We start from the raw sequence: 22,260 nt of genomic DNA on the forward strand, positions 1-22,260 counted from the left end.
CACAGCAACTGTGAAGGAAAAAAGCCTATGTGCAAGGTTTTGCAGAACCCTAAATTTTCCCCTTCCGGCTGAGCTCTAATCTGTACTCCCACCGGTGTCATGTGTGCAGACAGCCTGAACAAGCACCCGTGGCTGACGGCGCGCTTCCAGCGTGTGGGCAGTCTGGGGGGAGGCAGAGACAAATGGCAGGGAAGAAAAGGAGCCCGAGATGCAAACTCTGACTCGTGAAAGCATTTCAGCCGCTCCTCGGCAGGGGTGGCTGGGGAACGGGGTTCGCTGCCGCTGAGGAAGAATTCAGGGGGCCGTGCAGTGAAAAATGAGCGTATAGGAAACCCCGCTCAGCAGAGCAGGTGTTAATTTGTAAAACTTCAAGGAGGCTTTCTAGCATCAGCGGGTTTCGGATCAGTCTCCTGTGGTGTCTTCTGCAAAATGGGGGTGAACAGTCCTCTGAGATGTCCTCTGGCAGCAGGCAGGAGACCCGCGGGCGTCACCCAGGCACCCTCGTAACCGCGAGTCCTTACGGCTGGCGAGGAAATTGGGGTGCACTGTGCATCTCTGTGCGTTCAATAAGGCTTGAAGCAGGAGATGCGAGACAACGCTTTGCTGCTACCCATGTTCTCTTCTCGGTTATAGTTCTATAAAATAAGTTTTGCACATCTTAATTTCACATGCTTAAAATATTTTAGGGTTTAACTTTTTTATTTTCTTAAGTCTTAAGCAGTTGCATGTTTGACGTGGTTTTGTTATCCTAGATGTTATGTTATGATCTGGCACCGAGCGCATTAATTCCTTTATCAGCCCTGTTTCCTTTACAGTTGTTCGTTTAATTGAGCTCCTCTGTGTATTTTACAAAACAAGATGCATTCATTACAACTTGCAGACCTCAGATGGTATTGTAACATGTTTCAGAAAAATAACACTTTTGTAGATAGTTGTAGAAGTTGGGTGTTTGGTTTATTTTTCAAATGATGGGAGGAAGCAGTAGGAGAAGTCTTGCATGCATAATCAGTAGGAACTTTCCAGAAGCTCTCTATTTTAGCTATTTTCTTTTAAAGCTGTGTTTACTCTAAGAATTCGGCTGAGGCAGTTGAAATATGCGGCTGCAGTGCAGAACAAAATACACTGTATGTTTTGTTACTCTCCCTGTTCTGCTTTGACTTCTGCAAACAGTTTTAATCCAAAAGCAGAGATCATACACTCTGTGACCGCAGCATTGTACAATCAAGTCTAGGGTGCAAATTACCCTCTTACGGCACATCCTGACATTGAATAGTCTCGTCTTTCTGAATAGAGTGCAAATAGAGTGTGTCCTTCCCTTTCGCAAGCCCTTGGAGCGGGAAGCCACATGCATTAGCTCTGCGGCACTCGGGAGCCAGAACATCTGTGGGGCCATGCACCTGCGTGTGGATGGAGATGTTCGGGTAGTGTGTTTAGGGCTGATTTTGTACATCAACACAGATCCCCGCAGTCTTAACCATATAAGGAACAACACCAGTTATAAACGCCTCTGCACCCAGCTGGCGATCCAGCAACAGAGTGGTCCTTTCCAGCAGCGTGGAGCCACCTCTGCCCGGCTTGGTGGCGATGACCCTTCTGGTCCAGGTTCCAGGCAGCTTGTTTTGGAGAGGTCGGGGGGCCACAGTGCTGTTTGCCGGGAGGCTCTTGGTTGCTTTGGCATCGTACTCCAGAAGGGAGTGGGCAACCATTTTGGGTACGCAGCTGTGGGAGTCCTCATGATTCCCAGCTGTTGTTGGCTGAGGCAAGTTGGAGCAGCTGATTTGATGTCCAGTTCCGGTTACTGCTCTCCTCTCCCTTCCCAGGCTGTCTCCGACAGCAGTTTGGAGAAGGGCTATTGCTCCTTGGCTGTGGCTGAATGCAGGAGAGAGCTGACAGCTTGGCCTCCTGCAGCCTCACCCAAAAGTAGTCATTTGTGGTGAGCATGTGCAGCAAGCAAAAAGTGGCAGCCACTGTGGGAGTAAGTGGTTCATACTGGTGAGGAGTGTTTTGGATACAGCATTTTTCATCAAAGCTTTTTTTTTTTTTTCCTGGTGAGTAGAAACAAGTTAGTTTTGATGGAGCTTTTTTTGGGAGGTTTCTCAGGCCCAGGATGAAATTTTGAGGTTAAAAAAAAAAAAATCTGGAACTCTGTTTTGTTTTGTATTGGGCTAGTGTGGTGAGGACCAACTTTATGTTAGGGTGTTTCAGATCCGGGTGTGCCACTGCTGACCATGTGGCTGTTGAAGAACGTGTGCATGGCGTACAGGTCTCATGCACAAAAATTCAGTGGAATAGGATCCTTGCTCTGGACTTGGGTTGAAGCTGTACCTGGGGCTGGGAAAGAAGCCTCGAGACAAAGCTGGGGAGGAGAACACCTCTTCTGTCCCATTTCTTCTGTTCTGGCTGATGCTAAACCAGTATATTAAATGCTTTTACACTGTGTGCATGTGTGTATGTGTGTGTGTTAGCTTGCATACAAATGCTCACATGCACGTGTGTGGTTTCTCTTCTGCATCATGTTGTCCTAGCTGTAATCTGATAGCCATAGTCCTTGGATGGGGCAAGGAAAGGAGACGCTATATGTTTTCACAAAAGCTTAGCTAAGTGCATTTTTCTTATTATGTTACGGGCCTGATTCTTGAGAGGGGTTAGATGCTCTCAGTTGTGGGGTTTTTTTTGCAAGTCACCCTGCTCAGAAGTTGGTGGTTACATTTTTTAATGGGAAAAAGCATTTTTCCATCTGCTTTTCCATAAACTGAAACCACTAAAGAACTTTTGCTTTGTTTTCCACACACCAACAAACACTGGTGGCAGTATGGAAGGGAATGCAGGTCTTAGACTGCTCAAAGTGTGTGAAAACAAGGAGTCCTAATGAAAATGGTTTTGCAACGTAATTGTGGTGGGTGTGCCCTGTTTGCAAAAAGAGATGAAAGTGCTGGAGGCCCAGGTGATTTCTTTATCCTCAGAATAGTGGCAAGAGAAGTAAAAACTTCCCCAGCCAGTTTTGCCAGGGTGCTGGAGACCTGCTGCCCCTTGCAAAGGTTGAGCAGTCTGTGCTCATTGGGACTCTTTCCATGGACTTTGACGGGACTGGGATCAGACTTGTCAATCCTTGATGAGACCCACCATAGTGGCTTTTTGCACCATGGACGTTTCTGTCCTCAGTACTTGGGCTCCCAAATGCCCTTCTAGAAGGTGGTTGCTCACATCATGCAGTCTCTGCCTAACTTTGGGGAAGGGAATGCACATGAGACATTCCCTATTCCCATGGTTTTGAGACTCCTGATTTGCACACAGCATGGAGATGCAAACCTCCACATAGCCAGTGTTAAGCCTGTTGAAGGCAGGGGGCTTGTTCCTCTCTTTCTTGAACCCCTTTGGAGTTGTTCATGACCCCAGGAATCGGCTGCCCGTGGGCTGAGAACATCGCTGTCCTCTGCTCTCGGCCTCCTAAGCTACCCCACAGTGCCCCATAGAAACGCTACCCATTTTAAATAGATGCTGTTTGCAGCATCTTGGGCTTGCTCTATGAGTATGAGAAATGCTAACATAAATTCTTTAAATAACATCTAGTAGTGTTGAATGCACAGAATTATAAAGCATTTTTATATTCTGAGACTCATTTGCATCTTCACATTAAAAAATGTGGTTTTCTTTTCAAGGAATGGTTGCAAGATCTGATTTGTTTTGAAATCAAAGCTAAATTTGTGTTCTTGCATTCCTCTTTGCCCTTCATTTGACAAATTTTTCTTGTTCTATAAATACAGAATTGTAAACAAGGGCTAATCCTTAGCAACAACCTGGAAAGTTAACATTTCTCTCCAGCTGCTATTATAATTAATTCAGACACCCTGAATATGATGTGATTTACACACTGTATTCCTAAGGCCAGTAGGTACTAATATCTTGTTAGAGAACTGAGGAAAGAACACTCTTTTGTGTTCACCATATAACATAATTGCACTGCATTTTCTTTCATAAAAAGAAATTTAAAGATGCTTTTTACTTTACATTTGAAAAATGGAAGGCTTTTGCTTTTGCATTTGGCTGAAATTGTCTTAAATGTGTTTTCCCTCCTGCAGCAGTCAACATTGTCAAAACATTTTGCAAAGTACATTTTAATAATATGGGTTAAGACCATCATTATATTAATTTAATTCTCAGTGTAGGTAGATTTGTAAGATGCTTCCACTTTATCATGAAAGTTTTTTGCAGTAAACATCTTCATTTTTCCCTGTGCAGAAAAGACAGATAGTATAGTAAATGAAAGAATAAATCCCTTGTGTTAAATTGCATAAATATAGCTTGAAGAAGTCTTTCTCTCATGGTCCATCCTTTTATTTTATTTAATTTCATTTAATTTTATTTAGTTCTGTTTATATTTGTTCAGGGAGTGTTTTTGTAGTGTTAATCTATGTAAGCCACATGCAGTTGAATACTGCAACTCCCAAAAGGCTGCGATTAAAACATTATGGATGTGGCAAACCACAAATACAAAAGTAAGTTTGCATAGATTTTCTCCATAAAATATTTTATTCAAGTTTTGTAATACCTTGGTATCGTGGTCAGCATTCCCATAAAAATTCTGTGTTATATGAAATGATACAATCTGTGAAGCATTTCCCATTATGTAGACACCATGTCTTTAAATTATAGCAATTTCTTAAGATTTTAAAGCAAAATGAGCTCTTAGAAGTGTGATTAATAGCAGGGAATGAGGCTAGCACTGGGTCATCAGTGGCACTCCATTACAAAAAAGGTTGGACTAATAAAAGCATCCATCTATTTGACCAATAAAGCATTTGAATGATATGCTTATAGTTTTTATCATACCGTAGTTACTTTGTACTGAATAAACTGTGATTTTACGTGCTGGAAAAGGAGCGTGGAGCAGGCAGCGCAGCTGAGGTGAGAGCAGCTGTCTCGAGCGTGGCAATATCATGACTTTTATGGGAAGCTTGATGTTTTTAGAAGCCTTCTGGTGGCAGCGTCTAAATTTTTGAAGCCCCTGTGAAACGTCTGAACCTGCCGTGAGCCCTGTCCACCGTTGTTGGGTAAGGCTGGCCCTCGCAGTCCTGCCGGGAGCGGAGAAAGGACGGTATTGTGTGTAATCATTAATTCCGGGTTAAGTCCCCGGCAGCCCAGGCACCAGAAATACTCTGCGGAAGAGCAGGAAATGGGGCAGCATTTCTGCTTCCCCCGCGTGCTGACTCCAGCTCCTTGCTCGAGTTGCACCTTTTATCCAATCTGGTACGGTGCTGCCGAGCTGGTGCCTTAAAAAATACGTGATTGGCTGGACAATGAGACTTTTTTTTTTTTTTTTAAATACTGCTCTTATTAGTAGGTCCTACTGATTTCCTGGTTTTGAGCTTTTGTTTCTAACGAAAGGCTAAATATTTTCTGAGGAAGAAAACTGAGGTTCTTAGCTAACCAGAGATGTCCAGGACTGTGCTGTGAAGAAAAGTACCAAATACTCTAAAACTTGTGAAAAAATTACGAGGGAGGAGGCTTTTGGCCACCGTGCTATTTGGATGTGCAATGATGGGTGAGAGGAGATGACTTGCAGGCCCAGCTATGACTTTGGATGCCATTTGAGGTTGAAATGGTTTTGCTCGCTTCTTTGTGGTAGCATCGGTACTCGTTAGTACGTACCTGCACGGCGAAGAGGGTCCTCAGTACATCTGGGAGAAAAAAAGACGTGGTGTAGACCACAGCTACATTCTCTGCCCTTCGCACTAGGAAAAAAGCTTAAAGGGCTTGTTATCCTTATTTTACAAATGAGAGGGATGAAGGGACTTTCTGGAGATCATGTGCAGAGGTTGTGCAGAGGAAGGGCTGTAACCCAGGTCCCCAGACTTCTGGATTAGCCCCTGTCCGTAGGACCATCCATCTTCTCCCTGTACTTCACATCTTTCCCAAACTTCATGCTCTGCATAGAGAAGTTCAAGAAACCCCTTTGAAAGGGGTGTAGCGATGGGACCTGAGAGACAGGGAAGGAAGCGCTTTCCTTGGCAGGTGGGAAACGCTGGGATTTCGGCATTTGAGCTGGGTAGCAACGTGAAGACCAGCGTGGTAGCACCTGGGCGTCGAGAGGGACGTCGGGCAGGGGCAGCGAGGAGGCAGAGGTTTCTGCTGTGAGAAGAAGACTTCAAAGAAAGCCCCGCTGGGGTTAATGACACAGAACTGGGGAAATCTTTGGAGATCTGAGAACGGTAATCAGAGGCGAAACAAGAGGGTTGAGGATGGGGAGATAAAGGAGGAGGAGGAGGAGGAGGAGGAAGAGGGCTGAAACAGGCCTTGCTGCTTCGGTGTCATGTGTTGCTATATACAGGGAGCTCGAGCGTGCATGAGTGTATGTGTATGAAATTGCACGTGGACACCTACATGCTGGAAGGGGTTGAGTTGTGCAGAAAGACGTTGTTTTATTTGTTTTAGGGAAGAAATTAAAATTTTGCATCCCCCCTTCAGCAGTTGGTGCTTTTTTATGTAAATACATCTTTCGCATCAGTGGTTTAGCCGGTAAATCTTGTTTTGTAAAACACTTTAAAGTGATTTCAACTGCTTTCTCTGCCCTTTATCGTAACAGATGTGTGGATATGTATTTTCCTCTGCTGCCTGTTGTCCTGAGGTTGCAAAGAAAGCCTGCAAAGGCTTCTTGTTTGTTGTTGTTTAAGGCGGGGGGAAAAAAAAACACAATCCACAGAAGAGTTAACAGGATTTCACTTGATCTGCTCGTTTATGCAATGAGTAATGCGAGGTTGGTAACTGCAAATTGTTGTTTATAAGCAAACATGGCACTGTGTAAACAAGCAGGCCTGGTCCCCAACTGGTTTGATTTCATGGTGGTCAGCAGCTGATGTATGTAACATCCAACCTTTCTGCCTCTCTAAATGTCAGAAGAATGACTATTTGTTTGTCTTGAGTTCTTCCCAGCTGTTTACTCTGTAATGCATTTGCCTCAACCTTGATTCCCTAAGAGTGGCCCCTTTCTCCTCCCTGCTCTGTTTACATTAGTCCTGCCCCGAGTGTCACCTATGAAATCTGTTGATTATTCCACCTGGTTAATGTTAAATTGCTCTTGCAAGATGATGTGTTTGTTCATAAACACAAATGCTGGGCCCCTTGTTTACTGTACCCATGGCAGCAATCAGTTATTAAACAAATATTGCTTTGTTTGCGGGTGTGAGCAGCAGTTTATCCTGCAAGGTCTGGAAAAAAAACCTTTAAATGCTGGGATTTTGATAAAGGAGAAAAAGGGGAACTTGTCCCTGGAATGTGGTTGAAACTGCCTTCGGTTTGCTTTTCTTATCTTTAACTTGGGTGAAGGGGCTAGAAAGATTAGCAAGTTGTTTGTTTTTTCCAAGAGATTTCCTTAGTGTAATGATATCTATCCAGTTGTTTGCTTTTTTCAGAAGGGAGAGAGCACTCCTGCAAGACGACTAGCACAGTAATAGACGGCTGGTGGCTAGAAAATTCGGTATGGAGCAAACGAGGAGTTAGAAGGTCTAGGACAAAGCTATAGGGCTATGAACCAGGTAACCACCCCCAAAGTACAGTCTTTGAATGTTGCCAAGTGCTTGGCTGGGGTTATATTTTTTGCTTTCTCTCTTTTATCATGTCTTGATTTTAATGAATGCATATGCCCTCTATGAAGTTTGAAAAGGAAAAGCTTTCACTTTTATTTCTGAGGTGATTTAAGGAAAATCTCAGTTCTAAAAGCAGAATGGAGAGAAAAATATCAAATTTAAAAAAATGCATTCTGTCACTCCTCCTCCTGCAAATGAGATTACAGAGCTGCTTTTATTCTGTATATGACTGGAAAACAGCATTTACATCTGCTAATTTCTGTATGCTGGCTATTTGCTCTTTGCTTTCGAAGAGCCCTAATTAGAGCTGTCCTAGTAGTTGTTGCTTTTGGGTTGTTTTGCAAATGAGCAAGAAAAACTCACACCATCTTTGTTTTTCAAAATTATTGTTTGTTATTGTTTCTGAATACAGCTTGGATTTCTAATACCAGGCAGGACCTGTTAACACTAACAATAAATTGTTGGAGCTCTGCACACAAAGGGAGTAAACCTACTTGAATGACCTTGAGAAAGAAATGTTAACTCTTTTTGTGTAAAGGTGGTGTCTGTTCCTTTATATGCGAATTACGTGAATTAGCCATTAAAAGACATTGAATACATATTTATAAAAAGCTTTTGAAGGATAAAATTAAATAATTGTCCTTTTCATCCCCTGGAAAAGCAAGCAACAAAATATGCATAAAAATTATGATGTATTATATTCACTAACTCGCACCAGTGGTCCAAACATATTGTTCGTTTTGGCTACTGGAGCAGTCACAGAGCTGGAGGTGAAGCGGGAGGTACTTGAAGTGTGTAACCGAACACGCCGGTCGTTAATTGACTAGCAGTACTGTGCTGAGTCGAACCTCCTCTGTATTAAACTAGGGGAAAATAGTGAAATGCAAATTGCATTGTGCAGAAGTACTGCAGAGCTGCACCTGGCTTAGAGGTGGTTTTTGAGTTCTGGAGACTGATAGAGAATTTAAAAACACTTTAATGGAGATATGCATGGAGAGTGGGATTATAATTAATCTATAGTCAGCACTTAGTCTTGCAAGGTTTGCTATTGTCTTGCTGTGGCACTGCTACCACATACACTGACCATACTGACGTATTTATTAAATGCAACTTTGGGGTTTTTTGTTTGTTTGTTTCTCGTGAATAGTCTGTTCACCTTCTTTCTGTAAGAGACATTGAGAGCATTTACGTTGCAAGCACGGAGCAGTGTGCATACGAGCAAATAGCAAGTCCTCAACTGTGAGAAGAGTTCTGTATTTTCTGTTCCTCTTTAGCACGTAGTTGTGGTGAATACCGCAGGCAGCATCTACGGGGCTGGGGCGAGCAGGTGGCACCTCCTGTGCGATGTGGGGCAGGAGGCCGGAGGTGGGGGCAGGTCTGTGCAGCCATTCGTGCTCGGCCGTGCTGCGACCGAGCGTCCTTCCTTGCGGAGGAGTGTTTCTCTAACGCAGACGGTGTTTACGGCCGAGTCCGTGCAGCAGCAGTCACAGAGCAGAGTGGTACAATGAGGTATGGGGTTTTGCTTGGTTTAGGTTGTTTTTTTTTGCCACTAGCTTTTCCTTTTCGTTCCAAATAAATGTCACCTCGCTCCCGATGATGATAAGGATGATTTCTGTCAAGCTGAAGGTTGAAAGACAGCTCTCCCCAAGAGAAAGAGAGGAACCTCGCTCTGCTGATGATTGTATGTAAATGGATTACATAATATTTGCCAGTTGGTTGGAAGTGGCCCAGGTCTAGAGCTTTTATGCAACTATGGCATGAGCCTCGTGCTGAATATGGATTTTAATAGCTGTCAACTTGAGAGGCATAAATTGAGATAGAGCCAGCTTTGCAAAGGGGGTTTGTTCGTCCTAGGTGAGACTGGAAGCAACCCTCGTGTAGATGTGTTAAAGGAAGGGAGGATGCGAGAGGCCCGTTCCTGGGAAAGCCGCGTTGTCTGTCATCTCTGCCTAGCCCTCGGGGTCCCCAGGAAATACTGGGTTATGTGAACGGGGAGAGAAAGGTCTTTTGTGGGCCCTACTTGACAGGCAAGTGCAAGGTGGCGTTTTACGGCTTTTTGTGTCTGGTGTCGCCTGTCAGGTTACGGACCAGAAACCTGGATGTGGATGTAGCTTGTATCAAGGAAAGAAATAGAGAGGAGTACGAGGAAAGATGTAGCTTACACCAAGGAAAGCTGTTTTCTTTGCAGCTTGGTGTGTTTTGGTGCACTAGCTCTTCGTGGGCACCAGCCCTAGCTGTTTTTGAACAGAACAAGTGGCAACCTCATGACGTCCATTTCAGTTAATTTTCCTTGGATTTGCTCGTCCTCTGTTCTTACTGTTTGTGGTCAGCTACACCCTTTGGTTCCCTTCGGCAGAACCGATTTCCTTAGGGGTAACTGAAATGACTGATTTCCCTAAGAAGTTAAGTTGTTTGACCACGATTTCACAATAAGTCAGTGTGGCACAACTGGGATTAGACTCCTGACTCCTGTTCCTTTCTTCTAACCACTGGTATCTTAAATTTCAGCTCCTGCAGAGCATCAGTCAGCCTTTCACTTCGCTGCCTCTAAACGATTTCAGGTTCCTGTGGCCTTAACAATGCATGCTGTTGCTTAAAAGAAGTAACCCCCTCTGTGTTAGCCGCACACAAAAATGGTGAAAGAGATTGTGTCATTGTATACAGTTAAGAAAAGGAAAAGCCCAGGCAGGCTGCAGGTATACGGGAGTAGCTAAAGCTGCTGTTCAGGAGCCTGGAGGGTGGCAGGTTCGGGTGAGGGGAAGTTGAGCTTCTCGGTGGAGTGGTCCACAGGGATGAGCTGAGGCCACCTACGTCCTTCTTCAGTTGGCCAAGGCGGTGTGCCCAAGCACTTCCAGAAAGCCTCAGCTGTTAACTCACCGGCTGAAATTAATTACGGCTTCCCATTTCCCTTCCCTGCCCAATTCCTGCCTCTCCTGCCCATCGCCCTGCATCCTCCAGGAGAGCTCCCCTCGGCCGGCAGGGCTGCTGCCGCGTGGGGAGCCTCCGCGGGCAGCCCCATTCGTTCCCCTTGCCCGGGAGGCTCGGCCCATCACCTCTGCGATACGCTCAACCTCCGCCGACCCAGGGCTTGGGACGAGTCCAAGTCAGACCCGCCAGTCCCCGGTGACAGCGCGAGCGCGGCGGCTGCGGCGGAGGCTAACCCCAGAACGAACCGGTGGTAGTTCCAGTTCTTCTGGACCCTTTATTTCCTAAGCACTAAATGGAATTTCAGATTTCTGATACGTCTAGACATATACAGTGCACGATAAAGTTGATAATACATTAATCATTTTTAACAACAGGTAATATGCATAATTTATGGTGTTACAGTGCTATCTTTTTTGATATTTATGATGGATAATGCTCAGTTTTTGCCCTCATATTACTGCTTTAAATTATACCACAAGAAAATTAATGAGAAAGTAGATTTATGGGTTTCATTTGTTTGTCAATTCGGAAATTAATTGGGTGTTAATTTTAGCCGTCCCTCATCAGACCAGGTCTTTAGTATGTGTGCATTASTTTGCATTCATTGAAGCCTACCTCCCATTTACTGTGGGTCACTAGCTTTGCATACATTAAAATAGCCCTCAGGCTCATTCTCTTGATTACTTTTTGAACTGCCATGCATTAGAAAATTTACGCCTTTCTGTTATAATTATGAAAATTCGGTATTGGAAGATGGTGCTTGCATAACAGCAAATATACAGTCTTGCTCGGCTGTGCAATATCATATAACAAACCCCAATACATTTTTGTTCTAATCCTAGAAAATAGCGCTCTTGACAATCTTTGTTGTGCGAGTTTCAGCCTTTGAAATTTCAAGGATCCGTTTTAATGCGTTGAATTACCTCTTTAAGCTGAGGAAATATCAAAGGATTTCACCTCCTATCTTTCTCTGGCTCTTTGTTTCCTCTTTTCCCACTTCCCATGTATGTTCTTCCCTTTCCTTGCTCCAGGTTTGCCTCTCGTCCTAGGAACGCTGTTGTCGGACGTGACTCAGCATCGCTTTTCAGGAGAGCAGAATCTGACTAGTTCTGTTTCTTACTATTTTGGTTGATTCTTAAAGATCATCTTTAATTGCTCTTTTAATACCCTTCTGCTTTCTCATGCTCCTGCAAAATTCAGCAACCACTACTAGTGCGTAGGCGAGTGGCCTTCAAAGGGGTAAGCCTGAAGTTTTATCCAAAAAGTACCCTCATGTACTGACAGTTGATCTATAGTTAGTTAGTACATAATTATACCTAAAATACACCCTGTCAGCAGGATAAATGACGGCTACTGAAAACTCTAAAAGCATGATGGGTATTCACCTATCTGCAGTGAAGGGAGCTGAGGGTTTTGTAAGTCGAGAAAGACTGGTGGGTTCAGGGTGATCTGATTTAATTAAATCATGCCATGTGTTGGGATGGCTCTTTCTAATAGTCTTGCTAACCACAAACACAGGCATAGAAAAGTCATCCGGTCCACCCGGATAGTTTGGGCTCCCCTCCCCGGCGTTATTCCTGTATTTAGAGCGGTGGCAGCCCTCGAGCTGCTCATGTGAAGCTGGCTGATTCACAGTTAATTGTGACATGGTGTAATTTAGTAAATGAGCAGCTGAACATCTGTACGCCTTCCCCCACGGTAGATCAAAGCCTTACCTTTCCCAAGGCTTTTAATTTCCACTAGTGAATCCTTATTCTTTTACCGAACTCACGGATGGCAGGACGGTATGTTCCTCCTATGCTGCCAGCCAGCTCACCAACCTAGGGACAGCCCGCTGGCTGGCCTAAACGGGGTGTTTCGACACCCGCCAGCTGGAGACCAGCCCTCTGGACCGAAGCATGTTCCTGGAAAACTTCAGGAGAACTGGTGGTGGGATGTGGAGCCAGAGGCACTTTCCCCCGCAGGGCCTGTGCTCTGCAGACCTGGGGACTAAAATGGACCTCCTGCAAGTTCAGTGGTGTCCTGGGAAACCTGCTGTGGTCCTCGCTCCTGAGAGCAGTTCTGGGAGCACCAGGCTGCTTTGGCTTTGGTACCTGCGCTGTCGGGAAGCAGCAGCTTTGCTCACGCTTTGTTTTGCCTTGCCGTTCACGCTCCGGAGCACGTTAACTCTCACGAGGCAAAATCCTGCCTTTGCAGGGTTGCGTTGTCATGAGACACTTCCCCACCCTGCCTTGTCTCTCTCAGTTGGACAGAGAAGTGCTCAGGAGTTAGTCCCGAGCTCACGTGCGGGAACTGCTCGCAACAGATAGTTGCTGTGTTTACTTGTAAAGGATGTATGTATGGATAATGCGCCTGCTGGAGTCTGAGAATTCAGGGCTAGATCTTGTCATTTAATCACTTACTTAAAACTGATTTTACCATTAACTCATCTGTCCATAAAAGTAGAAATACATTTTATAAATCTGTGTTTAGTTTAATTTACACATCCTTTCATGGCTGGGCCAAGTTCTTTAAGGGCATTTATTCTGCTTCATATAAATAATTGATCAGCCAAGTTAATTTACTTCTGCCTGACTTGGTCAACCTTAATTAACTGCCCTGGAATAAAGACTGAACTTTTTGTTAGCTTAAAATCTTTCACAAATGTGACAAAGAAGGGATGTATTATGACAACGTTTTTGCTCTAGCACTGTTCCCAGGGGACAGAAATATTGAATGATCTTATGTGCATGTATTTGTAAAAATCTCTAAAAAATAATAGCCAAAACATCAGCCTTGCAACTAATTTTGAAACCTTCAGGCTACATTCTGAATGTCTGTTCCAGGTTGAATCTGGAAGCACATATAAGGAAAAATTTTAAGGCCCAGAAGACCCCAGGAATAGTTTTTTTAAAAGTGATGAGATTGTTACAAGTGTGGCTTGGTGCATATTTAAGATTCTTAAAAATATCTTGCCAGATGCTTCCATGTATTGTAAGGCATCTAAACACTTTTGAATATCTGCCCCTTAGTCTTTCAAACTTGCAGTGGGTCCTTATTCCGACTTGTGCTTTGGTAAGTAAATCCTCCCTCATGCTGACACTAAACAATGCTGCTTAGTCTTTAGAAACGATACTAGTAGGAGAACTGCAGAAATTGCACACTTCAGTGCCTGCCTCCTGCGTACTAATATCCATGCTTAACCTTGCTCGTCTAAATAGTCCAGTGGAGCTAAGAGATGTGTGTCTGCAGCATCTGGTCTTTGTCATGTGTTACGGATTTTTTTTTTTATGAAAAAGCACAGAACGTTTTCAAAATTAGGATTCCTTCAGGTTCTGTCTTTTCAGTTCAAAACATCCCCAGTGGGGACCTCAAGAAGGGTCATTTTGACTCAGCCAGAGTTCACATCCAACCGATGTTTTTTCAGTTTTTGACTAGGTCCTTAAGAAATTAGCTGTCCCTACTTCTTGCTCAGTCATTTGGAAGACAATTAACTGTTGACAGTGCACATTGCTCTGGTTTCTTGCCACTGAAACTTTTCCCCATTACTTTGAACATAACACATTAACCAATGATATGGGCCAAACTTTGGCTTTGTATTTGGCTGTGCATCAAAACTAGACAAGGTTTTGTGCAGGTTAAGACCAGAATCTTGAGAAAGTGGTCACTGTCGTGAGATTTTTAAACGAAGTTGACATAAATCGTATGAGAAGAGTTCTTTTAATATGATCTTCTTGATTTCAGGATGAAGTTTTACAAGGACAACCGTGGAAGTTAGTTATGCTGCTCATACTGGAACTTAGTTTTGATCTCTTCATAGGAAAAATCATCTTGTATCATCTTTAATAATCTTTCAAAATTTTGATTGACAGACTTCACTAATAGACTTGTCTAAGGCCTCCTTCTCTCTGCTGAAGAGAGACAATTATCTCAGCCATCCTCAGTGTACTATCACCTTAGCTCATTTAGGTATGCTTAAAAAGACAAATAATAATCACTGTTGCAGAAAGCTCTTGCAGATTGATTTTCATGACATGATGCCTAATGATCAAACCAAATTGTGATTATTTATGTCAACGCACATTTAACTACAGTGAAGAAATAAATACTTTCATCTTGTCTCCCTTGAAAATCCTGTTTTCTATTTGAGGTATTTTAGCAAAGTGGATTTGTTTTGTGGTGTTCTCCAGTTGAGGTTATACTGAACTTGAAGTTGATTGCCCCATGAATGGGCACATTTAAAGCAAAATTTACACAGAGATGTTCATCTCTTCTTTTAAAATAATTTTTGAGTGGACAAAACCCTGAAAGTTCAAATCATCATAATTTTCTTCTTACTGTTTGGATGTTGTCTTTGCAAAGTCCATTTCCAGCTCTATTTTCTTGGTAGCTGCTGCTGATCCTCCTGTATACATAAGGCGGGCATGGCCAGTAAAAGGTTCAGAGCCTACACTATACAGCTCAAATGACCAGTAGTGACTGGCTGGGTGACTTTGTAGTGTAAAATGGAACATGAAATTTATCATGGAAAAGGTTCTCAAAAACTCAGTGATCTTTTTGTTACCAAGTACTATAAATAATCCATCCTTCTCTCAGTCCTACAGGTTGGAAAAATTGTAGCAATTTCTACTGTTGTTTCTTTCCAGGAACATTTTGCAATCTTAGAGGCAATAAATAATTTCTTGACCAGTTTGTTTGTGAATTATTTCTTGTGTCTCAGGGATGTTTTGCTCAGAAGGGCAAGCCAACAAATTGTGATCAGGCAGTGATAGATCTGCTCCGCAGTGGTGCACATTCTTCTTGCCTCTGTCGAAGGCATCTCAGGGCTTTGGTCAGGGCTTTCTTTGACCCTTCTTAGTAGTTTATCCAGGTTCCTGCTTCCTGTCGACTTGTTGCATTGGAAGTGTTTGAAAATGAAATGTCCTTTTTTATTCTTTAGGCGTGTGTTTCTTTTTGCATCTCTTTCCACTGTGGTATCAGCTGAAGGCATCTGCTACCAATTCTTTAGGATGTCTTTCCTCAGTCAGCTTGGTCCACCCTAGGACCTTCTCAGCATGATGTGTGTTGGTGACATGCCATCCCCTGTTTGCCGTCAGATATCACAGCGATCAAAGAGATGAGTCCGTGAATTTAACTTGCTAACCCAATCAAGCAACGGTTCATGTTCATCCTACTCCAGATCTTCAGCTGAGACAAATTAATGTAAAGCCCTGTTTACACCAGTTGAGGCTTGACCCCAAATTTAGATGGAAGGAAAAGAATTATATCAGTTCTTTCTTTTTGATTTATCTCTGCTTAAAAGCGATGTATCCTTTTTGTCATGTAGCATATAAAAATTGCATGGTATCCCTTTGACTAATTGGTGAGCTGTCGGGAGGTTCTCCCTCCTTTCTGCGTTTCTGAAGCAACCTGTGCCGTGCAGTCACTACTGTAAGGGTGATGCAGTGCTGTATGTTACACGGGTGGAGTAAACACAGTTATTTAGACCTTATCATGTTTGTGAGGTTTCCTTATAGTGCTGAAAATGAGAAACACACCATGCTCCATCTGTGTCAGAACTGGATCATGTTAAAACCAAAAAGCGTTTGCTGGTGGCATTAGGAAAGTTTTGGGTTAGTTTAGATCTCTGAAGCTTTTACAAGGGAGTTGACAGAAGCATTATAATGAGCCCCCAAGCCCTTTTGTCTCTTTGCATAATTCGAAGATTTCACAAAACAGATTGAAAGAAGTTTCCATAGACCAGCTGAAATTTATTTAAATGTAATCGGAACGTTTGAATCTGTCCTACCACCTTGCATACGCTGGGACGGCAGGCAGCGTGAATAGCTCCCGTCACGGCTGGAGCGGGCTCCTGCTAATGAGTGGCTCACCCGGCCTCCAGCGTGAATCAGAAAGGAGTGCTTGGTGGGGACAAAGCCCTCGTTAGTCGGCTGCTTCGCAGTGGTGACATTGTGATTACCGGCCGTATGGATCATCGGTATGAATATCTAAAGCTACCAAATTAATAAGTGGCCTGGTGTTTGCGCGTTCGGCTGGAGCGGGCCTCTACGCCGAGCCGAGCAATGCCCGGGGTTTGGTGTTGAATGTCACCTCCGGCTGGCGGTGAGGCCACTCTGGCAGCGCTTGTGGAAGCGGCTGCCTGCTCTGAGCCACTAGCCCAAGGGAGCCGGCGCTGGAAGGGAGAACCGTCGTCTCCAGCAGCGAGTGTTGTGCCTTGGGTGGCCGAGGGCTCGCAATTAAGCTGGCATGAAATTCCTGGGGAAAGTACTTTCCCCTAGTACTTCTCCATTAGAAATGCATTGCTTTCTCTCTCCTTTCCTGATTGATATTTTCCCTTATGTGCTGGAAGGGAGGATTTTTCTCATTCCTTCTAAATCAGAGTAGAGTTACTGACTTCTAACAGGTTCCTCCTTAAATATGAACTTTTCATGTCCAAAAGCAAGCTATCAAGCACAAGTGATCTACTTTTCTGGACTGCTCATGTAAATGTAAGGCTGGTCTCCACAGGGGAGTTACAGCAGGGTAGTGCAGAGCATGAATTTATGGCACACCGGTTGCTCCCTGGGAATCCCCAGGTGGGAGCACCCCAAGCTCTCTCATGGGGTGAAGCAACTTGCTTTCCAAGTTAACTACCACGCGCAAAGGCGTTTGGCTCACGTTAAGAGCGTGCATGCAGTGAGTTAGTACAGAGTGGGAGATGTGCTCTGAGTATGCCGCGTGGCTTACCCTCCGCCGTCTTCCCCACCGGATCGGGCCTCCGAGCAGCCACCCTCATGCCAGGCCAGGAATGCCTTCAAGCAGCACCCACGCTTTCCTCTTCAAACTGCAATTTTGCAGTTGCCTCCTGGTGACATTGTAGGCAATGCTTTGCCTCAGGGCTGCGGGTTGGAAATGGTTGTGTGTTGGTGGAGCACGATGCAGGGAGGCAAGACTTTCTCCCTGGCCCCTTTCAAGCAGTTTTGTAGAGGGGGAGTGATGCTGGAAACGCACCTTGTTGCTTTAGCGCTGACCAAAGGGCTGGTCTGCTCTGCGTGGTGGTGGTGGTCCCTGCACAGGGTGCTGCCACGGCCAGCATGACCTGGTGTGGATGCTGGTGAGAGGTGGGTGGTGAGGGAGAAGAAGAGCACGAATGGAAGAGAGGATGGGTCAGCAGAAGCAGATTAGGTTAATAATATCTTAATTCTGTAACTTGGTGCTTAGCAGGTGGAAATGGCTATAAAACAACTCATAAAAACATCTCTAAGGGAAAGGTTTGCAGCTGAAAACAGGCAAATTTGCCTTGTTTGGGGGTCTAGTCGCTCACAAGCACTGCCAGAGAAAGGCCTGTGAAGGCCAGGACCTCCAGGGTGGGCAACGGTGCGGTCGTCCTCATCCTCGCTCTGCAGCCAGCAACCGGCTGGTGGGATTTATCCACATGGCATTGTAAAGCACCTGGGGATGGAAATCCGCAGAGCTACACAGCCATGCCGGCTGGCTGTGAATAGCTGTGAATATGAAGACGATGTTTAGCCAAATACACGGTTTGTTGAAAATAAAGCAGGAGCCTCTTCACTTGCAGTGCCTTAGTGCTAAGGCATGTGCAAAGTCAGCCCAGACCTGTAGCCAAGAAATTTACCCAAAAGACCTCGTTCTGTGATCAACTGAATGAATTCTAGCATGTGGAGAGGTTGCTCCAAGGGAAAACTGATGATGCTCAGCACATCGTGGATGCAGCCTAAATTGCCTTTATTCAGATCGTAGAAATAAAAGGCGCTAATTTGGCAGTATCATGGTGTGAATGGAAACCGAAATACTGACTGCTCTGTTTCACCTATCGGCACCTATGTACGGTATATCAAATTTTTGATATTGTCCATAATACGTTGCAAAGRATGACTCATCGGTTTCGAAGAAAAGCATCCAGATGTAACTAAAGAAATTTAATTATGGATTCAGTGTGTTCGTTCAAAAATATTTTTTTTTCTCTAAGGGAAAAAAGATGTTGAGCAAATAATACTATGTTTAGATCAAAACTTACTTACTAAAATTATAGCTATACCAACAGATAAATAAACATAAACTAGTAGCTTGAACCATTAATGAAAGATAAATCGTATGAAGGGAAATGACAAATGTTTACAGTTTTGGCAGGATTTAAAACAGTGCATGTCTCCTTATATACAGCAACTGTTTTAACAGCTGCTTTTTTTTTTTCCCCTCCCCTAAATTATTTCAGGTTTTTGAGTCATGATGCAAGAATCTGGGACTGAGACAAAAAGTAACGGTTCAGCCATTCAGAATGGAGSGAGTGGTGGCAACCATTTACTAGAGTGCAGCCTACGGGAAGTGAGATCAAACGGCGAGACACCTTCAGTTGAAATTGGGGCTGCAGATTTAGCACATCTTCAGCAACAGCAGGTACTGTAACATATATTACGAATTTCCTACTTACAGCAAAAGCATAGAGCATTTAACCCTCAAAACCCTTGTATTTGCCAGTCAGACGATGCTTTTAGGACTTGCCGACGACATTCCTTACATCGTTGTCTGCAGAGGATTGCAATCGTAATGTAAAGKGAAATGTTAGATTTTTCTTCCAGGGTTCGTTTTCAGGCATTCCCTGGGAAGATGCAAAGATCAGAGCTCGCTTCCACTGCCTGCATGTGCCTGGTGGCTGTGATTGGGCGAACCGCTGTATACAAATAACTGGTTTCCAAAATATGTCACGGGGTGGAAAATACACTAACGTGAAGTTTTGTTTTTGCAACAAATTTTAATATAACCTAGCAACCTCTATCAACAGAATGTTTTCTATTAGTGAAAAAGTTTGGGGGGGTATCTACCGCAGCAAAACTTCCGAAGAAATAAATAAATTAATCACGCGTCAGGACTGTTTTCACTGTGGAAGAATCAGGACAAAATTATGTATTAATGTTTTCCCTTTGTGTTTTAATTATTGTATTTTCTGGGAAGTGACCAACTTCACCAGTGTAAATTATCTATATAATATATTTGGTCGCTTTCTTTTCCCTGATACGCTCGTTGGAAATTTTGCAGCGAGCTGCTGGGCATGTATCATTAACGTGTCTGGGAACAAAGGCTGCGGTAGAGCCGTCGTGAATACGCTTACGCCCAGCCCTCACTTTCTCTCATGCAATAAGCATTCTTAAAACCTTTTAAATAAGCGACTGGCAGCTGGTTAAGGCTCCCCTAAGTGTACAGGGATCCTTCTGGCAGGTTGTTGTGGTGAAGAAAAACCTGCAGTCAAAAACAAGGCAAATTGATGGCTTGAAAAGGAGCAAGGGACCCCGTTTGCCAACCTAAGAGAGAAAGCTGCCATAATTAAACAAGCCGGAGAAATGGATGATACTAAATGCACAGCCTTTGGTCGTTTCAGTCATTTTCATCCTACAGGTTTTTACTTGAAGTGAGAATACCATCAGTGAGAAAATCACAGCCATGCTGAATTCATTACTGCAGTAGTCACACAAAACCACGGATAAAATTTCAATAACTGCAGGCCACAGTTGAGTAAACAGTTGCACTGAAACTTAATTCCTGTTGACTTTTCCCTCGTTCTTCGCCAGGGGCACATTCTGATTCGTAGTGCAAAGACAACAGGGGTTACAGCTTTGATTAATATAGGACAGTCAACGAGAAGTGGGAACAGTAAAATGCGTTCGACACAAAGGTCTCTCCCCTTACAAAGGCTCGGTCGCGCAACAGCGAGGTAACCGCGCTGGGTTTTCCCGGTGAGCACCGTGGAATTTTCCAATGCTGCTGCCTCCCCCCTTTGTTTGGAGAGAGAAAGAGGCGCACGCACACACACACACACACACACACACACACACACACACAACCTATAGCATACCATACATCAGAAACGCACAGCCCTTCGGCGTCTCCTTCTCGCCACCGGCTCCCAGTCTTCCTTGGGAAAGCCCTGTGCCAAGGCTCCTCCGCAGGCATCCAGAGGGTGCTCGTTGCATCGGGCCACGCTGTACGTGCAACGCGCTGTATCCTGCAACAGCCGCCCGCTGGGTCGGTTAAGGAGCGGCACGGATTCGTTCCCGCACGGGGCTCCCGAATGGTGCCCAGCACCGCCGGGACCGTGCTGCCGGCACCGGGAGCTGGGCACAGCAGCGGGGTGGGCAGGATTGCTGTACGGCGTGCTTGCACAGAACGCAGATTTTAGCATGTAGTTTGTTTATCCTCCGCCTCTGCCAGAACAATAAATATGTTCGGTTAACTTGCTTTTCTCGGAGTTTGTAAAAGACCTTTATGCTCTGTGTTTGAATTCTGCTGCTAATTGGTTTTGATGAGTAACTTTTTCATGGAGTTTTTCTTTCTAAAAGCAAGTTGATTGAAAAGTTTGCAACACTTACTTAAAAAAAACCCCTGATAATAACAAAAGGGCAACCAAAGCTAGCATAAAAATATCTATCTTTGTGTTTGGAAAATATTTTTAAATGCTGAAAAGAAAAAAACCCCGTTGTTTTCAGACAGCTAATGCAAGCATTTACAGATACACATACAACATGGAGCATAATGTTTAGATGTTTCCCCATATACAACATATGCTCTCAGGTCACTTAACAGAATGCGTTCTACGAAACGCTTCTTCAATACAAATGAATGGGTTCTGAATTAAACAGCTATTTCTTAAGAGCATTTCATTCAAATCTTTTCTTTTTGCCACCTGGCACTTGTTTTGTCAGAAAAAAATCAGCGGCGGATAGTTTGAGCTTCGCTGTTCTGGTTAGTTACATATTCCCATGATGAGCACGGTTGAGCAGAGAAACATGGACGTGTAATGGCTTATATAAAGCATCAGGGCTGAATTTTGGTTCACATATTTTTGTTAATTTTATGAATTTATGAGGCCTGTTTTGCTACTATGAGAAAGGGAAACAAACGCTTCCAGTTTTTTTTAGGAAGCTACAATAAGTTCACAAACCTGTAAATATTTTATCATGGAAAAATATGGAGCATCACAGATATTCATATGTTTGAAGGAATAATATGCAATGTGGGCTGTCTGGTAGTAAGTGCAGGGATGACTCATAGGACAAGTTTTGCACTTTCCATGTCGTCTTAGGGTGATTCTGCCATGCACAAAGGCAGAGAGTGATGCTAAATTATTTTTGCATTAGAAATCTTGTAAAATGTACTGTTAGCTGGGAATAGCAAATTTGGGGGCCGGTTTTGCAATATGTAATGAAGACAAGTAGCTCCAACTGATGTTTATGTTTGTAATCATGAAGTAAGATACTTTTCAAAGTGCGCAAAAGTAGCACAGGTGACTCCTCTGGGAACGGTACATCTGTAGAAGGGATGGATAGGAATGGAGATAGGTATGGGAAAAAACACCACCAGAACCAGTCTACGAGGGAAGGAAGACTCTTTCCCACAGTATTTTGGCACCTCCTGAGGGACGGGAGAGATTCCCTCCCGGCTCCAGGGAGCTGGTGGGCAGCACCTCTGAGGGACGGATGGCTCGTGTCAGAAATAGGTGGGGTTGGCAGGGTTTGGGTGCCCTGAGATAGGCATGATGGTCACCGTGGTCAGCAGACCGCCTGGCGAGACCTGCACCCGGCCTTCGGCGTGGGGTCGGGGAACGGGGCTCTGGAGCTTGCCCTCAAGGGGCCCACACCAGCTGGGGCACCCGAGAGCTCTGGGAACATCTGTTGGCTCACGAAAAACATCTGGGAGGTGCAGAAAGGGCGGCAGGGTGACCCACGGGCAGAACGGCGTGCTGAGCGAGGGACGCTCCGACACAAAGTGTGTAATG

At 44.3% G+C, this 22,260-nt stretch overlaps 1 protein-coding gene across 15 annotated transcripts in view; it reads left to right on the forward strand.

Annotated features, from left to right (window-relative positions):
- The window catches only part of FOXP1 (forkhead box P1), a 381,192-nt gene that overhangs the window by 202,331 nt on the left and 156,601 nt on the right, over positions 1-22,260 (forward strand). For all 15 annotated transcript variants that reach the window (XM_026074865.1, XM_026074881.1, XM_026074883.1 and 12 more), the window contains one exon: positions 18,706-18,887. In XM_026074865.1, the coding sequence (XP_025930650.1) occupies positions 18,717-18,887 (171 nt within the window). In that variant the 5' untranslated portion in view covers positions 18,706-18,716. The remainder of the gene's footprint in view (positions 1-18,705; positions 18,888-22,260) is intronic.

This window comes from Apteryx rowi, unplaced genomic scaffold (assembly GCF_003343035.1).
Source record: "Apteryx rowi isolate R43461 unplaced genomic scaffold, aptRow1 scaffold_4, whole genome shotgun sequence".
NCBI lineage: Eukaryota > Metazoa > Chordata > Aves > Apterygiformes > Apterygidae > Apteryx > Apteryx rowi.